We start from the raw sequence: 21,780 nt of genomic DNA, 5'->3' as shown, positions 1-21,780 counted from the left end.
ACAACAATAGACAAACTGTGGTTCAACTAATAACACACAAGTTACTGTATTTTTCTTGTCTATATTGAATACATAATTTAAACATTCACAGTGTAGGTTGGGAAAAGTATATGAACCCCTAGGCTAATGATTTCTCCAAAAGCTAATTGGAGTCAGGAGATCGCTCACCTGGAGTCCAATCAATGAGACGAGATTTGAGATGTTCATTAGAGCTGCCCTGCCCTATAAAAAACACTCACAAAAAGTGAGTTTGCTATTCACAAAAATCATTGCCTGATGTGAACCATGCATCGAACAAAAAGAGATCTCAGAAGAATTGTTGACTTGTGCAAAGCTGGAAAGGGTTACAAAAGTATAAAAGCCTTGATGTTCATAAGTCCATGGTAAGACAAATTGTCTGTAAATGAAGAAATTTCAGCACTGTTGCTACTCTCCCTAGGAGTGGCCGTCCTGCAAAGATGACTACAAGAGCACAGCGCAGAATGCTCAATGAGGTTAAGAAGAATCCTAGATTGTCAACTAAAGACTTCCAGAAATCTCTGGAACATGCTAACATCTCTGTTGGTGAGTCTATGATACGTAAAACACTAAACAAGAATGGTGGTCATGGGAGGACACCACGGAAGAAGCCACTGCTGTCCAAAAAAAAACATTGCTGCCAGTCTGAGATTCGCAAAAGAGCACCTGGATGTTTCACAGCGCTACAGGCAAAATACTCTGTCGGCAGATTAAACTAAAGTTGAGTTGTTTGGAAGGAACACACAACACTATATGTGGAGAAAGAAAGGCACATCACACCAACATCAAAACCTCATCCCAGCTGTAAAGTATGGTGGAGGGAGCATCATGGTTTGGGGCTGCTTTGCTAACTCAGGGCCTGGACAGCTTGCTATCATTGACGGAAAAATGAATTCCCAAGTTTATCAAGGCATTTTGCAGGAGAATGTAAGGCTCTCTGTCCGCCAATTTAAGCTCAACAGAAGTTGGGTGATGCAACAGGACAACGACCCAAATCACAAGAAGTAAATCAACAAAATAATGGTTTCAACAGAAGAAAATACGCCTTCTGGAGTGACCCAGGGAGTGTCCTGACCTAAACCTGATTTGAGATGCTGTGGCATGACCTTGAGAGCGGTTCACATCAGACATCCCAAGAATAGTGCTGAACTGAAACAGTTTTGTAGAGAGGAATTGTCCAAAATTCCACCTGACCGTTGTGCAGCTCTGATCCGCAACTACAGAAAATGTTTGATTGAGGTTATTGCTGCCAAAAGGAGGGTCAACCAGTTATAAATCCAAGGGTTCACATACTTTTTCCAGCCTGCACTGTGAATGTTTACACACTGAGTTCATTAAAGACATGACAACGTGTTAATTGTTGGTGCGTTTATTAATTTAAGCACACTGTGTTTATCTATTGTTGTGACTTAGATGAAGATCAGATGAAATGTTATGACCAATTTATGCAGAAATCCAGGTAATTGCAAAAGGTTCACATACTTTTTCTTGCCACTGTATGTAGCCAAACGTAGCTGCTGCTCGTTCCGTTTGCTCGAAAATTGATAAATGGTCAAAAAAATTAAGGCCTGCGTCCTGAGAGACACATACCATCTTTAATGGACAACAGGAGAGGATGTTTTTTTAAGTACTGGACAGCTTTGTGACATCAAATGGACTTTGGTGGTCAAGATGTGTTGTTATCTCTACTGATGGCACAAAAGCCATGACGGAGACATACTGGAGTGGTAACGCGCTTGCAAGCAGTTGCTCCCAATGCCACTTGGGTACACTGCAGCATCCACTGAGAGGCTCTTGCGGCCAAGGGAATGCCTGACAGCTTTAAAAACCTTTTAGAAACTACAGTGAAAATTGTTAACTTTGTTAAAGCAAGGCCCAAGAGCTCTCGTGTATTTTCTGCATTGTGTAATGATTTGCGCAGTGACCATGTAACGCTTTTACAACATACAGAAGTGCGCTAGTTATCAAGGGGCAAAGTATTGACAGGTTTTTTTTAAATTGAGAGACAACTTTAAGCTTTTCTTTACTGACTAGAATTTTCACTTGTCTTCCATGATGATGAGTCTCTCACACGAATGGCCTATCTGGGTGATGTTTTTTCTCGCCTGAATGATCTGAATCTAAGATTACAGGGACTCTCCGCAACTATATTCAATGTGCGGGACATAATTGAGGCTTTGATTAAGAAGTCGGTGCTCTTCTCTGTCTGCTTTAACAAGGACAACACACAGGTCTTTCCATCATTGTATGGAAAATGTCAAATGTGATATAGCAAAGCACCTTAGTGAGCTGGGTGCGGAATTACACAGGCACTTTCCCGAAACGAACGACGCAAAAGAGATTTGTTATCCCTTTCATGCCCAGCCTCCAGTCCACTTACCAATAACTGAACAAGAGCCTCCTCAAAATTGCAACAAGCTGTTGTGTGAAAATTTTATTTAATCAGAAGCCACTGCCAGATTTCTAGATAGGGCTGCTCTCAGAATATCCTGCCTTGGCAAATCGTGCTGTTAAGACACTGATGCCCTTTGCAACCACTTACCTATGTGAGAGTGGATTCTCGGCCCTCACTAGCATGAAAACTAAATACAGGCACAGACTGTGTGTGGAAAATGATTTAACACTGAGACTCTCCAATACAACCCAACATTGCAGAGTTGTGTGCATCCTTTCAAGCACAACCTTCTCATTAACCTGTGGTGAGTTATTCAATGTTTTTTTATGAAGAAATAAGGTTTTATTTGTAAGATGGCTAAATAAAGAGCAAAATTATTTATTATTGTATTATTATTTGTGCCCTGGTCCTATACCCAGCTCTTTGTCAATTCCCACGAGCCGGGTTGTGACAAAAACGCACACTCATTATTATGTTTAATAAATGTATCGGATAGTGTGTGTGTGACAGGCTTACAATGATGGCAAAAAAATTACATTTGAGAGTGCGCTGAACCTGGTGCTACAGGGGGTACGCAGCTGAAGGTTGAATGTTTGAAGGGGTACGGGACTATAAAAAGCTTGGAAACCACTGTGTTAGATAAAAACAGCTGCTGCTTCATTATGAGATAATAAGACGCATCTGGCAGCCTATGTACATTTCAATCCAACACTGTTTATTCAGACAGACTGTCTGTCTGTAACTAGGCCACTACAGCTTTGAGTGCACGGTGTGTGCTGAATCCTGCCTGTCCTGCCTGGCCCTTTCTTTTGTAGGTGAACACAGAGCGCTTTGAGTCGGAGACCAGGGTGATAAACCATGTGCTGGCCCAAGGACATCAACCCCCAGGAGATGGAGCAGACTGTCCGCTTCAGGAAGAAAGTGGAGAAAGACCAGCATTATTTCAGCACCATCATGCAGCTGGGCAGTGCGTGACAGACATCAGCCAATCAAGTAGCCACGATATGACCCGGGTCATAGAGATTTTTCAATTCAATAATATTTTATTGAATTAATTACTAGTGTATGACATTATGCCATATCTAAATAATATGTCCTATAGCAGCATACCACCCTGCATCCCACTGGTGTCTTTCCTCTGAAGCTACAATAAGCAGGGTTGGTCCTGGTCGGTCCCTAGATGGGAGACCAGATGCTGCCGGAGGTGGTGTCTCTGATAATTTTTTTGGGGGGGACATTGCCCTGTGTAAGTTGTTGTCGTTTGGATGGAACATTAAATGGGTGTCCTGACTCTCTGTGGTCAGTAAGAATCCCATGGCACTTATCGTAAGAGTATGGGTGTTAACTGGCCCTGAATCTAGGTCGTCGCTGTAAATAAGAATTTGGTTTTAACTGACTTGCCTAGTTAAATAAAGGTTAAATAAAACATGTAAAAATGTAATCTACATTGCCCCAAAGCCATTTCTTAGCTGCTGCAGTAGTGTGATAGAGAAAATAACCAGTTCTGAAAGGGAGAGAGCAAGAAGAGTGTTCCTCTCTATCTCTGATCACAGCCCTCCTCTGTTCCTCCCGTGTGAACACAGAACATGGAGCACAGCATCAAGCAGAACAATGCCATCAACATCTACCAGGAGTACTTTGAAGGGGAGGAGGAGGAGGTGGTGGAGGAGTCAAAACCATCAATGTTTTTAAGTGCTTCCATGACCTCTATTAACCTATCGTTCAACATAGAATCCACAAATGATGTATATTACCAGTGTATTGTGTCCGTCTGAGTGGTTTTTGATCTTACAGAAACCCGAACAAGATAAAACACACTGCCACCAGTCTGTCCTGGCATCCCGATGGCAGCCGCAAGCTGGCTGTGGCCTACTCCTCATTGGAGTTCCTGAAAGTCTCTAAAGACATTAGCTACAACTCTGATATATGGAACATTGGGAGGTGTATGACTCAAACATCTCTTTCATTTATATTTTCCTTTCTAACAGGGATTATCATTGCAATAGCTGTGGCAGTGAGATTTATTAATTTGCCATCTTAATTGATAGTTCAGAAAGTCAAAGTGGACTACAAAGTATTAATTAATTGAATCCCCTGTGTTGCCTCTTCAGAGAATCGCAATAAGCCAGAAATGACCCTGAAACCTGTCTCTCCACTGGTCTGTCTGGAATACAAACCCCCAAAAGCTCTCACATCCTGGTCGGAGGTAGCTACAATGGCCAGATCAGTGGGTCCTTCAACAGCTGCATCATGCTTCCTGCCAGCTCAGGAACAATGTCCTTAGGAGATTACTGTGCAGTGTAAAGAACTGTGGAGGTATAGTCAAGTCATCCAACTCCAGACTGCAGCTATTTGTAAATGTTATAAAGGTTCCAGTTATGTAATGTCTGGATTTGTCCGGATGCTCTTTTGAGCATTTAAGTACATTGCCTCTAGATATTTGTTTAGGCTCTGACAGTTAATAGTTGTGTTGTGTGTTCTTGTCATTTGTGTGTTTTGTGCATGCATGCATGTGTGTTTGTGAAAGTACACAAAGTAAAATGTCTGAGCAGCTTATTGGGACACTCGCAAGGGCAGCTAGCCAGTGGAAATGTCCACACTAGAGCACAGCCACAGAGACCCTGTCTACAAAGTCATCTGGTTGCAGTCAAAGACTGGAACCGATACCTTCTCTGCGTCTAAGGACGGCCAGGTGAACCAAGCCTCCAATAGAAGCAATAAAAGCCTTTGTCACCTTATCCCTTTCTCAAGCCAAGCAGGCACAATAGGCCAGGGTGGCACTAAACACTCAGGACTCATGGGCAGTGAAGTCTGATACTCTTGGTCCGGGACAGGTGCACTTTCTCTGACCTTCAATTGCCATTTGGCCATAGCCAGAAGTTATGTAATAATGCATCTATTGAAGGCAAGGAGACTGTGACTGATCGGCCCTGAGTTGACCACTGGTCTCTGTCTATAAGGTGCTGGGGTGGGACATTCGTAAGATGAGCGAGCCCACAGAGAGGCTGGTACTGGACCCTAACAAGAAGTGCAATCTGGACAATGCCATGGGGGTGATCTCACTGGAGTTTGAGACCACTATGGTGCTGAGGCTCTCTAGACTGGACTATCCTCCTGTTGTTTCGCTGTTGATTAATTAAGAGTGTGGATTTGCCTTAACGTCTTTTTGTATGAACTGGTCCAAGTGGGAGATCTAGTATGTCATCTATTTGTGTTTGTACATAAGGAAGACCTCAAATTTAACCTGATGTTTTTTCTTTTTTTTATCCAGACCACAACGTTTATGGTGGAAACAGAGCAAGGGCTGTTGGTCTCATGTAACCAAAAGGCCAAGAGCCCACCTGAGAAGATAGTGTGCACGTACAGCAGTCCTCACGGCCCAATCTACGCCCTGCAAAAGAACCCGTTCTTCCTCAAGAACTTCCTGACCGTAGCCGATTGGAAAGCCCATATCTGGTCCGAAGACATCATGTGGACAAAGTAAAGCGTCCCTCTGAAACAACATAATACAGACCAATGATATAGCTACTTCACAGATGGATAAATTACACTCTTTTTTAGGTTCTAATGCATATAACCAGTGATTTGGCCCCTCCTGTAATATTGACCTAATGTAAAATGACCTCTTGGTTGCCGTAGATCGCATACAGTCTATCTGTCAGAAGGCTGATGGAGTCCAGTACGGCCCTCTGTGTTCTTCGCCATCAAAATGGACCGGATACTCGACATTTGGGACTTCCTCTTCAAACAGAACGACCCCACACTCAGTCTGCAAGTATTATCATGCACCTCATCCAGCCTCTACTCAGCACCTGCCAGGCCTAAGTGACCATGTGAAACCCCTTACTGTTGTGTTGTTATCATTGGTAGAATTCTTGCATGATGCTGCCAAGGAAAAATCCTCGGATGGACATCAGTTATATTCTTATGTTTTCTAGGTGTGTGATGAGGCTCTGTACAGCCAGAAGGTGCAGGATAATGGGTGCTTCCTGGCCTGTGGACACCAAGGACGAGGACACCAAGGAGGGCGCCGAGGAGCTAGTAATGTTCACTCAAGGGATTGAGTGAACAAAACAAACGTTTTCAAAATTCCTTGACATTAATTAATTTTTTTACAAATCCAGTCAGTTTTTCACACTGATCCAATGTCATCATAATGATTTCTGTTGTTGAAATGATGTGTAAAGATGTGTAAAATGTTGATTCAACCAGTTTGTGCCCAGTGGGTTATTATTAATCATTTATACTCTGTGGTATGACTGAATTAGTTGTCTATTTCATTAGGATAACAAGCAACACCACCCTTCAATAGCATTCATCTGGCAATACATTCACATCAGGTGGCCTATATACAGTAACAGCATGAACTCCAAAACAGTGTTCTGTGCACCACAGCTGCACTGATTTGATTTTATTTAGGATCCCCATTAGTCTTACTGGGTGTCTGACACAACGAAAAATACATTGCAGACAAAAGACTTCAAAGTACATAGTCAATTTATGATCTCATAGTTGATAATGTCTGGATGAGGTATCATATTGTCCATTCATGCTGTGATTAGTAATTATACTGTATCTGCAGAAGCACCTTTGGACAATAGATGGAGAGACACTCACAATGCCATTACAGGAGTTAAAGTTACTGTGTAAATATAGGTTGTCAAGGGTTCATAAAATGAGAGGGGGCTGGTGAGGGGGTGTGAATTTGGTTAAAACTAACCCTGTGACACACTGACTGACAACTTAAGTAAAATCAAAATGAATTGTTTTGGTTTTGACTGAAGTTGTTGTTGTACTCCGCCAGCCTGTATGACATCACCACTGATAGTTACCTGTCAAACATAGCTGCACCTCTTTGCCCAATGGTAACAAATTTACCCTTGTTTTGGTCCACTGGCCCATTAAGATTGGGGCCTGGGGTCTATATATAAACTCAGCAAAAAAAGATGTCCTCTCACTGTCAACTGCGTTTATTTTCAGCAAACTTAACATATGCAAATATTTGTATGAACATAACAAAATTCAACAACTGAGACATAAACTGAACAAGTTCCACAGACATGTGACTAACAGAAATGGAATAATGTGTCCCTAAACAAAGAGGGGGTCAAAATCTAAAGTAAGAGTCAGTATTTTTTTAATATTTTTTTTATTTCACCTTTATTTAACCAGGTAGGCCAGTTGAGAACAAGTTCTCATTTACAACTGCGACCTGGCCAAGATAAAAGAAAGCAGTGCGACACAAACAACAACACAGAGTTACACATGGGATAAACAAACGTAGAGTCAATAACAATAGAAAAATCTGTATACGGTGTGTGCAAATTAAGTAAGGAGGTAAGGCACTAAATAGGCCAATAGTGGCAAAGTAATTACAATTTAGCAATTTACACTGGAGTGATATGTGCAGATGAGGTGCAAGTAGAAATACTGGTGTGCAAAAGAGCAGAAAAACAAAATCAAATATGGGAATAAGGTAGGTAGTTGGTTGGATGGGCTATTTACAGATGGGCTGTGTACAGCTGCAGCGATTGGTAAGCTGTTCTGACAGCTGACGCTTAAAGTTAGTGAGGGAGATATAAGTCTCAAACTTCAGTGATGTTTGCAATTCGATCCAGTCACTTACAGCAGAGAACTGGAAGGAAAGGCGGCCAAAGGAGGTGTTGGCTTTGGGGATGACCAGTGAAATATATCTACTGGAGCGGGTGCTATGGGTGGATGTTAATATGGTGACCAGAGAGCTGAGATAAGGTGGAGCTTTACCTAGCAAAGACTTATCGATGACCTGGAGCCAGTGGGTTTGGTGACGAATATGTAGCGAGGTCCAGCCAACGAGAGAATACAGGTCACAGTGGAGGGCAGTATATGGGACTTTGGTGACAAAACGGATGGCACTGTGATAGACTGCATCCAATTTGCTGAGTAGAGTGTTTGAGGCTATTTTGTAAATGACATCGCCCGAAGTCGAGGATCGGTAGGATAGTCAGTATGTTTGGCAGCATGAGTGAAGGAGGCTTTTTTTGCGAAATAGGAAGCTGATTCTAGATTTAATTTTGGATTGGAGATACTTAATGTGAGTCTGGAAGGAGAGTTTACAGTCTAACCAGACACCTCCGTATTTGTCATTGTCCACATATTCTAAGTCAGAACTGTCCAGAGTAGTGATGCTAGTCGGTGGGTGTGGGCAGCGATCGGTTGAAGAGCATGCATTTTGTTTTATTAGCATTGAAGAGCAGTTGGAGGCCACGGAAGGAGTGTTGTATGGCATTGAAGCTTGTTTGGAGGTTTGTTAACACAGTGTCCAAAGAAGGGCCAGATGTATACAGAATGGTGTCTTCTGCGTAGAGGTAGATTAGAGAATCACCAGCAGCAAGAGAAAAGAGCCCGAGAATTAAACCCTGTGGCACCCCCATAGAGACTGCCAGAGTTCCGGACAACAGGCCCTTTGATTTGACACACTGAACTCTATCTGAGAAGTAGTTAGTGAACCAGGTGAGGCAATCATTAGAGAAACCAAGGCTGTTGAGTCTGCCGATAAAAATATGATGATTGACAGAGTCAAAAGCCTTGGCCATGTCGATGAAGACGGCTGCACAGTACTGTCTTTTATCGATGCCGTTTATAATATCGTTTAGTACCTTGAGCGTGGCTGAGATGCATCCGTGACCAGCTCAGAAACCAGATTGCAAGGGGAGAAGGTATGGTGGAATTCGAAATGGTTGTGATCTGTTTGTTCACTTGGCTTTCGAAGACTAGAAAGGCAGGGCAGGATGGATTTAGGTCTGTAACAGTTTGGGTCTTGAGTGTCTCCCCCTTTGAAGAGGGGGATGAGCGCGGCCGCTTTCCAATCTTTAGGAATCTCAGATGATACCAAAGAGAGGTTGAACAGACTAGTAATAGGGGTTGTAACAATGGCGGCCGATAATTTTAGGAAGAGAGGTTCCACATTGTCTAGCCCAGTTGATTTGTAGGGATCCAGATTTTGCAGCTCTTTCAGAACATCAGCTGTCTGGATTTGGTTGAAGAAGAAGCGGGAGGGGAGGGGGGGGGGGCTCGGTCTAGTTGCTGCAGAGCTGTTGGCTGAGGTTGGGGTATCAGGGTGGAAAGCATGGCCAGCCGTAGAGAAATGCTTATTGAAATTCCCGATTATCGTGGATTTATCGGTGGTGACAGTGTTTCCTAGCCTCAGTGCAGTGGGTAGCTGGGAGGAGGTGCTCTTATTCTCCATGGACTTTACAGTGTCCCAAAACTTTTTGGAATTAGTGCTGCAGGATGCAAATTTCTTTTTGAAAAAGCTAGCCTTTGCTTTTATTTTATTTATTGCCCTGGCCACATCTGCAGTCCTCATGCCTCCTTGCAGCGTGCCTAAGGCACGTTCACGCAGATGAGCAGGGACCCTGGGCATCTTTCTTTTGGTGTTTTTCAGAGTCAGTAGAAAGGCCTCTTTAGTGTCCTCTAAGTTTTCATAACTGTGACCATAATTGCCTACCGTCTGTAAGCTTTTAGTGTCTTAACGAACGTTCTACATGTGCATGTTCATTAATTGTTTATGGTTCATTCAACAAGCATGGGAAACAGTGTTTAAACCCTTTACAATGAAGATCGTTGAAGTTATTTGGATTTTTACGAATTATCTTTGAAAGACAGGGTCCTGAAAAAGGGACGTTTCTTTTTTTGCTGAGTTTAGCTACTGTATGTAAACTCGTCTCGAGAATACCAAATGTGTAACCTGTAAATCTGACTAAATAGAATTTTCCCCAAATATGAATCTGTGCTGTGGTGGCGCTTTTGAAATGTGTTTATCCCCATAATAACAGAAAATCTCCCATGACGAAAATATTTTATAATTCGAAAATAGGAGTGAATGGAATGAATTGTTTGTCATTTGGACTTTTCAGTGATGTCGAAAAGCAAGGTTTACTTCTTATTTAATAATTGTCAATTACTTACAGGTATATACAGTACATTCTGTACTCACAAACCAATGATGTAATATTATTATGAGAAAGGTGTCTGTGAAGGGAAAGAAGTCAGAGACGGAACACCGTAACAACATGATGTTCCACATGTCATCTGTATTGTCATCTTGAATCAATCAAATAAAGACAGCAAGGCATTTTCTATAATATAGAGACATTCTTAATGAGTCATGTGGAACTCAATAATTCTATTGAGTTGTTATTCATGTTTAATTATTTGATATACAGTATATACTGTATATACAGTTCCAGTCAAAAGTTTGGACACAGCTACTCATTCCAGGTGGTTTCTTTATTTTTTACTATTTTCTACATTGTAGAACATCAAAACATCAAAACTATGAAATAACACATGAAATCATGTAGTAACCAAAAACATGTTTAACAAATTTAAACATCTGGCCCATGTGAATACTGTACATGTGGATTTAAAAAATATGATACATTAACAATGTTGGCAAACAAAATAAGCACTTTTCAGTGTTAAGAAATCATTTGGCACAGATGCCTTTCTTAAAAGTGTTTTATAAGTCATTATGTTATTCTAGAAACAGCCGTCAAATATTTAAATCTGGCGGTAAAGCAAGAGCATCAACGTAATTTGGAGAGCCATTTGCGCAATTTTGTGAGCCAAGGATTTGTCCACCAGATGTCGTCATTGGTCTGCGGCAAATCGAAGAAGCAACCGTGTTTTACGCGCCTCTGTGCTACTGTGCTGCTGATCTCGGGTATCCAGGAAGACAACGCACGAGTCGTCAGAGGAGAAAAGAAAAGGCGAGAGTGAAGGAGAATAAAAGGGCAGTTCTAGTAGACAGGTCGACACCTGCCTTTCTCCGTCCGCATTCTCGTCGGTATCCTTGTCTGTTTTCAAAGACATGGGTGAATAAACAACCTAATTATTTCTTTAAACAGAATAGATTAAACAGAATGTACTCGTTTTACGCGGTTATATCAGGCTTGAAAGAGCGCACATTTAGCGAGTGGAGTAGCGTTTATTTAACCGTAAAAGAATGATCCCAACTATTTTGACGCGGAAAGGTAGAGGTTTGTTTGTAGGCTACATTGACAAATAGTACAGGTGGTTTTGAGAGGGGTCGTGCAGATATTGTGCAGGATGTCTGACCGATGTCCAGTTTAGTAGCCTGTATAGACGGCCACTATTTTCTAACAAGTCGAGGACACTCCAACTACAAGTGGCCATGAAGGACACTGGCGAATCAAAGGACCACCAACTAACAGTAAGTACAATACCGTAGCCTACCTATACATCATCATATCTGTTTACTATTACTGCAAGAACAGCAGTAATGTTGTATAACCTACCGGTATGGGATCATTTAAGTGTAATATACCACATGGAAGTCATGACTTTAGATAATTGTGTAGACTAGATTGTAGTCTAGATGCCCGTTGGTTCTGGGTTGCTGAGATGAATGCCACTCAATCTGGTATTTTATTCAGAGAGCCCACATTAAAAATTAGAATAAAATACAATACAAGTTTATTATAGCCTAAATTACATTACTAAGCAAATGATGCCTTTTATTACAGTACCTCTTGCCTCAGTCACATATGGAGACATTTGTTTACCTTTAACATTGAATTCCCATGTCATAAGTCCATAGTTGGCCATCTCCACACAGACTGTATTCTTTCCCAGTGGTTCCAGCCTGTGTAATATACCATATCTGAATTATTAACATGGCTCATTTCAGTTCCCCAGTCTCTCATCTTCTCCACTATGTCATACACTGACTAGCTCCACAGCACTGGTGATGGAAAATATCAATATCAATGCCCATTGTCTGTGGAATGGCTGAATTGTCATGTAAAGGTTGAATTCATATGGGTCAATGTCAAGAGCTGGATGTATGGCCTGTATCATTCCATATCTACCCACCAAACATGTTGTCTTGACTCTGCCACATCTGCCCCATCCCTCTATCTAATAACATAACATTAGTTACCTATTTCACTAACAAACAACATTACCGCCCTACTATTTCATTCTGCAATACATTCACACCAGGTGGCCGATTCAGTCCGACGGTATCAACTCAGACTGTTTTCTATGCACCGCTGCAGCCCTGATTATCTAATAGTTTTATAACGTGTGGATGGGTTATCAGTCTATACATTGGTCTGTCTTGGTCTAAGTATCATAATGTCTCCCCCCCCCCCCCCCCCCCCCACCCCCACCCCCTGAATAGTGTTTTGACAGAGAGAGAGAGAGCTTCAGGACAATAGATGGAGAGAGGCTCATGTCATAGTGACATTACACAAGTTAAATTACTCTGTTAAAAACAGAGGGTGACCATGATCATTTACTTTATCCTTTGCTCTTGTTGACTTGTGAATGACATCAAGATTCAAGACTATTGCTGTGGTGTGAATGAAGAATCTCCTTAATGCTGTTCTGTTATTTACTGTGAAAGCTCTAACCTTTTCAAAGCACTGTGAAAGTTCTAACTGTGAAAGCTCTAACCTTGCACTGTTCTCTCTGTGAAATATCTAACCCTGTGTTGTCGTCACTGTGTCTCTCTCTGAAAGCTCTAACCGTCTTCTACCTGTGTGTCTCTGTGAAATCTTTAACCCTGTGTTGTTTTTGTGTGTTTCTCTGTGAAAGGTCTAAACCTGTGTTAGTGTAGTTGTGTGTTGCTCTAATTGTGAAAGCTCTAAGCCTGTGTTTTTCAACCTGTGTGTCTCCCAGGTGGCCCTGAGGATCAGACCCCTCAGCGATTCTGAGCGGGAAGAGGCAGCCACCATAGTGGCCCACAGAGTGGACAACCAGGTTAGATGACCCACCGAATGTGTGTGTTTGTGTGTGTGTTCATGCGTGCTCATTCTTGCGTTTGTGTGTGTGTGTCTGTGCAAGCTCGCAAGTTGTTCCAGGCCTCTCTCGCATCTAGTCACAAGGCCTGCTTCACATATATAATGTATCTGCAGGTGCATGCACTTTTCACAGCAGCGCAGCACAGTATAGCTGGTCTAAACCAAGTGATCACTGTGTGTGTGTGTGTGTGTGTGTGTGCATCAACGCTCAGATGTCACACTGCGCAGTGAGTCAGTCGGGGGATCAAGTAAGGTCCATTTCATGAATGTTGAAGATGTGTGTGTGTGTGTGTGTGTGTGTGAGAGAGACGCGTGCGGATGGCTCTGTATTGTGAGTCAGTGGATTGTTATAGTTTAGAGGGTGACCTCTCTCATACAGGATGGAAATTGGATTAATTCTGATGAAAGAAGAAATCTCTGGACTGTAGCAAAGGAGGACATGATGTGTGTGAAACAGCTTTGTGCCGTTATTGAATGCTCCTATCCTTGATGGAACTGCTATTTGAGACCCACCATTTATCATTCTGCCACTATTATGAACATAGAGAATATTATTATGAGCTTATTTGGCGGTCGTTCTATTTACAGTCAGTCCATGTATTTAACTGAAATACCAATTCCAATTTTAATCATTGCAAAGCATGACCCCAACCAAAGGAAGTTAATCCATGATATACAGCACAGGGAAAGGCAGGGCTCATATAGGGTCCTTGGGGAGCATATTTACCTGGAGCCAATTAGAAGCCTCCAGGTGTGTCCCTCATGGAGACAACTTGGATACCACATAGTAATTCTTCTGATGTGATGATGATAAGAAGGAGGGTGAGAATGATGATGATGATAATCAGCAGTATTATGACTGTGATATGGATGAGGTGTTAATACCACTGAGAATAAACTGGTTTAGGTCTTAGTGGGTGATCTGCTGTAGGGACTAGATGTTGTTGGACTTATGTTTGGAATGACAATTCCATGAGGAGTTAGAAGGAGAGCAGAAACACTCCAGGGTAAGATAACATTGGTTTTGCTGGTGAAAGATTTGACACGGTTCACATAATAATAAGTCTGTCATCACTAATTTGTTGTTCATTTCAGTCAAAGTCTTTGACTGCATGGAAGGTGGTGCCACAGTTAAACTGGAAATAATCAGCATTAATTGTGAGTGAGGGACTGGAGGGACTGAGACCTGGCGTACTCTCTGTCTGTGGCTCTCAAAAGCAATTCAATTAACCTACAACCAGACTTATTAACCCAGCAACTCTCCCTCTGCTCTGCCTTGATGACACCAGCAGGAGTAAGCTAAGTGTGATAGGCCCATTGTGATGGTGTATTGTTGCTGACACAGCCCTGCTTTTTACAGTGAACAACAGTTCTTCTGTTAGCTCCTCAATCCATGCACATTGGTTGGAGAGCAAGGTAGCAGCAATGTTATTTTCCCTTTACAACATTATTGTCAACATTATTGGTGAAACATTTTCACAGTAGAATTAAACAAAATGTAACCTCTACGTACACTGTTGATGTTATGCTATTGAAAAACAAAGGCAAGGTGATAGAATGGAAACATTTTGTTAGTGGTTCATCTGTGTAGAGTAACAGCCTAGCAGGTTATCTTAGGTCTCTGTGTGTTTGCAGCCAAGGGCTTATAGTCACTACAATACAAACAGGTTGTGGAGACAGTGTGCGGGGTATTGTGTGTGTGTGTGTGTGTGTGTGTGTACTGCGTAGTGTTTACCTCTTACCTGATAAAGGGCTTATAAGACTATGTGTTCCCGTGGAGGGAGAGAGGGAGGGAGTTGTGTTACTAGCTCCTAACTGTGAAGTAACAAAAAAGTCAAACAAATTTATAATAAAAACTAGAAGCAACAAATCATGAATGTCAGGAGGATTCCAGTTAACATCCTAAATAGCACTGTATCAGTAATCCAAATCACAATCTCTACGTATACAGTGCCTTCGGAAAGTATTCAGATCCCTTGACTTTTTTCCATTTGTTATGTTACAGTCTTATTCTAAAATTGATTAAATAGTTTTTTTCCTCATCTATCTTCACACAATGCCCCATATTGACCAAAGCAATATTATTTCATTTTGCTAATTTATTTAAAAGAAAAAAAATTATATTACATTTACATAACTATTCATACCCTTTACTCAGTACTTTGTTGAAGTAACTTGTCCCGAAGCTACTCCTGCATTGTCTTGGCTATGTGCTTAAGGTCGTTGTCCTGTTGGAAGGTGAACCTTTGCCGCAGTCTGAGGTCCTGAGCGCTCTGGAGCAGGTTTTCATCAACGATCTCTCTGTAAATTGCTCCATTCATCTTTACCTCGATCCTGACTAGTCTCCCAGTCCCTGCCACTGAAAAACATCCCCACCACTGTGCTTCACCGTAAGGACGGTGCCAGCTTTCCTCCAGATGTGACGCTTGGCATTCAGGCCAGAGTATAAGGGTACAAGGCGAGACCCAGATGCAGACACAGGAGGCAGATGGTTAGATGTTTATTAACAATGCAAAAGGGGTAGGCAAGAGAATGGTCGTGGACAGGCAAAAGTTCAAAACCAGTTCAGAGTTCCAGAGGTACAGAATGGCAGGCAGGCTCGAGGTCAGGGCAGGCAGAATGGTCAGGTAGGCGGGAATGGAGCCCAGAAAACAGGCAAAGGTCAAAACCGGGAGGACGAGTAGAAGAGAATAGAAAAGCAGGCGCATGGGAAAAAACACGCTGGCTGATTTGAACATACAAGACAAACTGGCACAGAGAGACAGGAAACACAGGTATAAATCCTCCAGGGAAAATAAGCAACACCTGGAGGGGGTGTAGACAATCACAAGGACAGGTGAAACAGATCAGGATGTGACAGTACCCACCCCCCTCTCTAGGGGCGCCACCTGGCGTCCTACCTGGGCGCATATCTGGTTAACCGGGGTGTCGGTGGTGGAAGTCGGCGATGAGGGCTGGATCCAGGATGTCTCTAGCGGGAACCCAGCACCTCTCTTCCAGGCCGTAACCCTCCCAGTCAACCAGGTATTGGAAACCCCTGCCCCATGGTCGAACACTCAGGAGGCGTTTTACCGTGTATGCCGGATGGCCTTCAATGACACGGGAAGGGGGGTGGGTCTGGGAACAGAAGACAAAGAACAGTGAGACACAGGCTTAATCTTAGACACATGTAAAGTAGGGTGAATCTGGAGGGTACGGGGTAACAAGAGACGTACAGCAGTGGAACTAAGGACTAGAGATGGGAAACAGACCAATGAAACGGGCGGACAGTTTGCGAGACTACCCGAAGGGGCAGGTCCCGTGTAGACAGCCATACCCTCTGCCCAATGCGGTAGCGGACAGCTGGAGTCTGGCAGCGGACCGCTTGTTGATGATACCTGGAGTTGGTCTTGAGAAGTGCTACCCAAGCTCTTCTCCAGGTACGTCCTGGTTAGCTCTCTCTGACTGGCCGTTCGATTGGGGATGGAATCCGGAGGATAGACTGATCGATGCCCCAATAAGGGTGCAGAACTCCTTCCAAAACTGAGATGAGAATTGAGGACCCCGGTCGGAAACCATATCCACTGGGAGTCCATGGATCCGGAAGACGTGCTGCACCATGAGCTGGGCCATTTCCTTGGCAGAGGGAAGTTTGGGGAGAGGGATGAAATGAGCGGCCATAGAGAACCGATCCACTACGATCAGAATGACGGTGTTGCCATCAGACGGGGCAAGCCCAGTGACAAAGTTCAGATAGATATGGGACCAGGGGCGATGAGGGACCGGTAGTGGCTGAAGAAGGACAGAGGGAGCTTGCCGTGGAGTTTTGTTCTGGGTGCACACCGTGCATATGGCGACAAAGGCTGAGACCTTACTAACCGTTGGGGCCACCAGAAACGTTGTCGGAGGAATGCTAGGGTACGGCGGGAACCTGGATGATAGGTTAGCTTGGAGGAATGAGCCCATTCCAGGACCTGGGACCGGACTGAGTTAAGGACAAACAGCCAGTTAGCCAGGCCCCTTCAGGTCCAGGCTGGGAGCATTGTACCTTGCGAACCATGGTCTCAATACCCCAACCCACTGTTTGCTGCAAGGCTTGAAGTAGGGAGAATGGTTTCGGAGACCGAGGATGTGGCAGAGGAACTGTATAGGCGGGAGAGAACGTCAGGTTTCACATTTGTGGACCCTGGGCGGTAGGAAATGGTGAAGTTGAATCTAGTAAACAAGTGCGCCCACCGGGCCTGCCTGGAGTTAAGATGCTTGGCTGTAGGGAGATATTGCACATTTTTATGGTCGGTCCAGACCAAGAATGGCTGTTCTGCTCCTTCCAGCCAGTGCCTCCACTCTTCCAACACCATCTTGACCGCCAGGAGTTCTCGGTTGCCTACATCATAGATTGAGACGATGGGACAGGAAGACACAGGGATGAAGCTTTTGGTCCGGGGCAGATCACTGGGAAAGGATAGCCCCCACTCCAACATCAGAAGCTTCAATAACCACAAATTGACGAGACGGGTCAGGATGGATGAGGATGGATGCTGTTGTGAACCGATGCTTCTGGTCCACAAAGGCTTTGTCGACAGCTGGAGACCATGTGAACGGTACTTTGGGGGAGGTGAGTGCCGAGAGGGGGGCCACCAGGGTGCTGTAACCCAGAAGGAAACGGCGGTAGAAGTTTGCAAAACCTAGGAAACGTTGCAACTGCACCCTGGACATAGGTTGAGGCCAATCCACCACTGCTTTCAGCTTTCCAGGATCCATCTGGACATTACCCTCAGCAATGACAAATCCCAGAAAGGTGATTGTAGAGCGGTGGAAGCCACACTTCTCGGCTTTCATGAACAATTGGTTCTCCAGGAGGCGCTGAAGGACCTGCCTGACATGAAGAACATGTTCTTTGGCAGACCAGGAAAAAAACAGGATGTCGTAAAGACCAACAAAATGGGATACAACCCAGGATGGAACTCGTGGTCCAGTCAATAACAGGGTTGTGTTTTTGGAGCCAGGAAAATCCCAAGACAACGGGAAAATGGGGAGATGCAATGAGGAGGAACTGTATGGTCTCACTGTGGTTACCTGAAACCCTTATATGAATGGGCACAGTACTATAGGTGACTCCACCTATTGAGCAGCTGTCCACTGCCCTAGCATCCATAGGAACTGAGAGAGGTAGAGTCGGAATACCAAGCTCAGAAGCAATAGTAGCATCCATAAACTTTCATCAGCCGCAGAGTCAATAAGCACTCGGAGAGACTTAGATTGGTCTCCCCACAGCAAAAGCACAAAAAAAGGTGTGCGGGTGATGGGAAATAGGGAACTCCCAGTCTGGCTCACCAGAGTACTTGTACCTACCAGAGAAAATGGTTTCCTAACATTCCTATAATGTCCTGCCCCTCCACAGTACAGGCAACAGTTAGAACTCAGCCTACATGAGTGTTCCCCAACCGATAACCTAGCTCTTCCCAATTGCATAGGCTCAGGAGTATCAACTCACCTGTTGTTGATGATTCACGGGGGAACTCGAGTGGCTTCGGATCCTCTCGGAAAAACTGCCTTCGGGAAAATCCGGATTCCTTTGAAGGTGAGCGAGCCATAGCAGATGAATGAGTGTGCCCAAGGCCAGACCTCCTGTCACTCCTGCGTTCCCTTAAGCGCCCATCAGTTCTAATGGGTAGGGTGATGAGGGAGTCGAGGCCCACCGGCAATTCCCAAGCAGCTAGCTCATATTTTACCACCTCAGATAATCCGTGAAGAAAGGTATCGAAAAGAGACTCCGGATTCCAGGCACTCTCGGCAGCCAACATGTTAAAAATCAACCGCGTAGTCTGCCACACTACGGGAGTTTTGACGTAATTCAAGAAGTTTACTGGCCGCCTCTCTCCCAGATACCGGAGACTCGAATACCTTCCTCACCTCTGCCATGAAATCCTCCAGATGACAACAAATGGCGGATTGTTGCTCCCAAACTGCCGGAGTCCAGGAGAGCGCCCTTCCCGACATTAGCGTAATAATATACGTTATCTTAGATTGGTCTGAAGGAAACGAAGATGGCTGTAGCTCAAGGCGAGACCCAGATGCAGACACAGGAGGCAGATGGTTAGAGTCCAAGATGTTTATTAACAATCCAAAAGGGTTAGGCAAGAGAATGGACAGGCAAAAGGTCAAATCCAGGTCAGAGTTCCAGAGGTTCAGAATGGCAGGCAGTCTCGAGGTCAGGGCAGGCAGAATGGACAGGTAGGCGGTAATGGAGTCCAGAAAACAGGCAAAGGTCAAAACCGGGAGGATTAGTAGAAGAGAATAGAAAAGCAGGCGCGCGGGAAAAACCGCGCTGGTTGACTTGAACATACAAGACGAACTGGCACAGAGCGACAGGAAACACAGGGGTAAATCCTCCAGGGAAAATAAGCGACACCTGGAGGGGGTGGAGACAATCACAAGGGCAGGTGAAACAGATCAGGGTGTGACACAAAGAGTTCAATCTTGTTTTCATCAGACCAGAGAATCTTGTTTCTCAAGGTCTGAGAGTCCTTTAGGTGCCTTTTCGCAAATTCCAAGCGGGTGGTCGTGTGCCTTTTACTGAGGAGTGGCTTCCGTCTGGCCACTCTACCATAAAGGCCTGATTGGTGGAGTGCTGCAGAGATGGTTGTCCTTCTAGATGTTCTCACATCTCCACAGAGGAACTCTGGAGCTCTGTCAAAGTGACCATCGGGGTTCTTGGTCACCAAAGCCCTTCTCCCCGATTGCTGAGTTTGAACGGGCGGCCAGCTCTAGGAAGAGTCTTGGTGGTTCCAAACTTATTCCATTTAGGAATGATGGAAGCCACTGTGTTCTTGGGGACCTTCAATGCTGCAGAAATATTTTAGTACCCTTGTCCACATCTGTGCCTCGACACAATCCTGTCTCGGAGCTCTATGGACAATTCCTTCAACCTCATGGCTTGGTTTTTGTTCTGACATGCACTGTCAACTGTGGGACCTTATATAGACAGGTGTGTGTGCGACTTTCCAAGTCATGTCCAATCAATTGAATTTACCTGAGGTTGTCATGACTTTACTTTCATTAATCTTTCATTGAATGTTTTTTATCTAATCAACTATGTTTAATTGTTACCTGATGAAATTAATCATGTAAAAATTAAATCATTAGGATTTGGGGCACCATGAGAGCGGTTGTTTAAAGAGTTACCATCTCCCAAATTAAACTCTAAAGGTCTTTACCTATCACATCCATAAAGCAGTCAACATATTAATCATAACCTCTTATCATATGATTCTGAACAGTTGTAACCTCCTTGCATCTGCAAAAACCTCAGCCTTACTTATGAGTCAGTACTACACATACTGGTTTAATTTATTTATTTACTAGCTAACTAAATGATAACACGGGATAACATCCCTAGCGGACTGTCACAATATGGTGTCTTTTTACAAAAGGAGATGGAGAAGAAGGGAGAGAGCGAGAAAAATAAACACTTATCGTTGATACATTTTAGAAACTATTCTCACAGTAATCATATACCTTGCACACGAACCGCCATCGATTTGGAGTAAGAAATCATGAATGTATTTATGTGTCATTGCCTTGGTTCGCTGTGGGGCCTTTTCGCATCACGCTTGTATGACTCCGATTGTCCAAAAGCGGTCGTTCACCCGTCCTGTTGCTCTCCTCAGCCCGTTGACTTGTCATGAACAGAACTACAGAGTTTATTCTACCTTCCATTCCCTCCTTAAGCTTATTTGCTGATAGGCTAGCCAGCCATGTAGATGGTTCTCAGTGGTGATGAGAGTAGTAGAATGGTCCCACTTAAATTCACTTTTCTAGATACTTTTGTTAGGACAGCTAATCAACCGTACCAGTGATGGTTCGAGAGGGTAGTTTTCTTCTCCAACTCGTGTTGGTATTCAGGGTTCAAACTATGGATGCACGATATATCGTGAAGAATTCAAAATCGGATGATTATTAGCTAAAAATGCGAACATCGACATCGGCCCGATGTCTAGTTTAACATCTGTGTAAAAACAAGATAATGGAATTCATTGCCCTTGACAATCAACCATTCTCTGTCGTTCGACCATTCTCATTCTCGGTCGAGCACCGGTACACACTACCAAGTGCACAATTTTTTAAATGTTGCCCTACCTGAGTTACACAGTAATAGCGTCACTGCTATTAGCTTCACGACTGACATTTGGACCACCTATATCAGCCCCATGAGCATGCTGAGTCTGACAGCACAGTGGGTCGTTGAGGATTTTGTACTGGGTAAAGTCGTATTTCATGCTCATGAATGTGTCTTATCGCTGCTGTCATTTCAATGGCATTTGAGAACATGTTTGAAACTTGGAAACATGAATTCACTAGCTAGCTCCATTCGATCAACTGACTCGAGAAATAAGCTCATCAACATCAAGCTGCAGCAGACGTGATACCCTCTGTCATGGCATTGAAATGCCTGCTCAACAAAACTACCAAGGCTGTGAACAAGCGATTCGGTGGCATTCTCCCTTTACTGTTTCTCCACCATGCTCAATGCTATGTACAAGGACCGCTACTTCGACACAGATAAGAAACAGGGTT

General features: G+C 43.8%; 1 protein-coding gene and 1 pseudogene across 1 annotated transcript in view; both read left to right on the top strand.

The window, feature by feature from the left end:
* Positions 1 to 3,002: 3,002 nt before the first annotated feature.
* Positions 3,003 to 6,477, top strand: LOC139377154 (dynein axonemal intermediate chain 2-like; annotated as a pseudogene).
* A 4,777-nt stretch (positions 6,478 to 11,254) lies between these two features.
* LOC139375661 (kinesin family member 19) overlaps positions 11,255 to 21,780 on the top strand; it is a 76,475-nt gene continuing 65,949 nt past the window's right edge. The window contains exons 1-2 of the mRNA XM_071117466.1: positions 11,255 to 11,630; positions 13,103 to 13,183. Of these exons, the coding sequence (XP_070973567.1) occupies positions 11,592 to 11,630; positions 13,103 to 13,183 (120 nt within the window). The 5' untranslated portion in view covers positions 11,255 to 11,591. The remainder of the gene's footprint in view (positions 11,631 to 13,102; positions 13,184 to 21,780) is intronic.

The sequence above is a fragment of the Oncorhynchus clarkii genome, chromosome 20 (genome assembly GCF_045791955.1).
Source record: "Oncorhynchus clarkii lewisi isolate Uvic-CL-2024 chromosome 20, UVic_Ocla_1.0, whole genome shotgun sequence".
Classification (NCBI taxonomy): Eukaryota; Metazoa; Chordata; class Actinopteri; order Salmoniformes; family Salmonidae; genus Oncorhynchus; species Oncorhynchus clarkii.
Note: the sequence above shows the minus strand (reverse complement) of the source record. Positions and strands in the feature narration are given on the sequence as shown.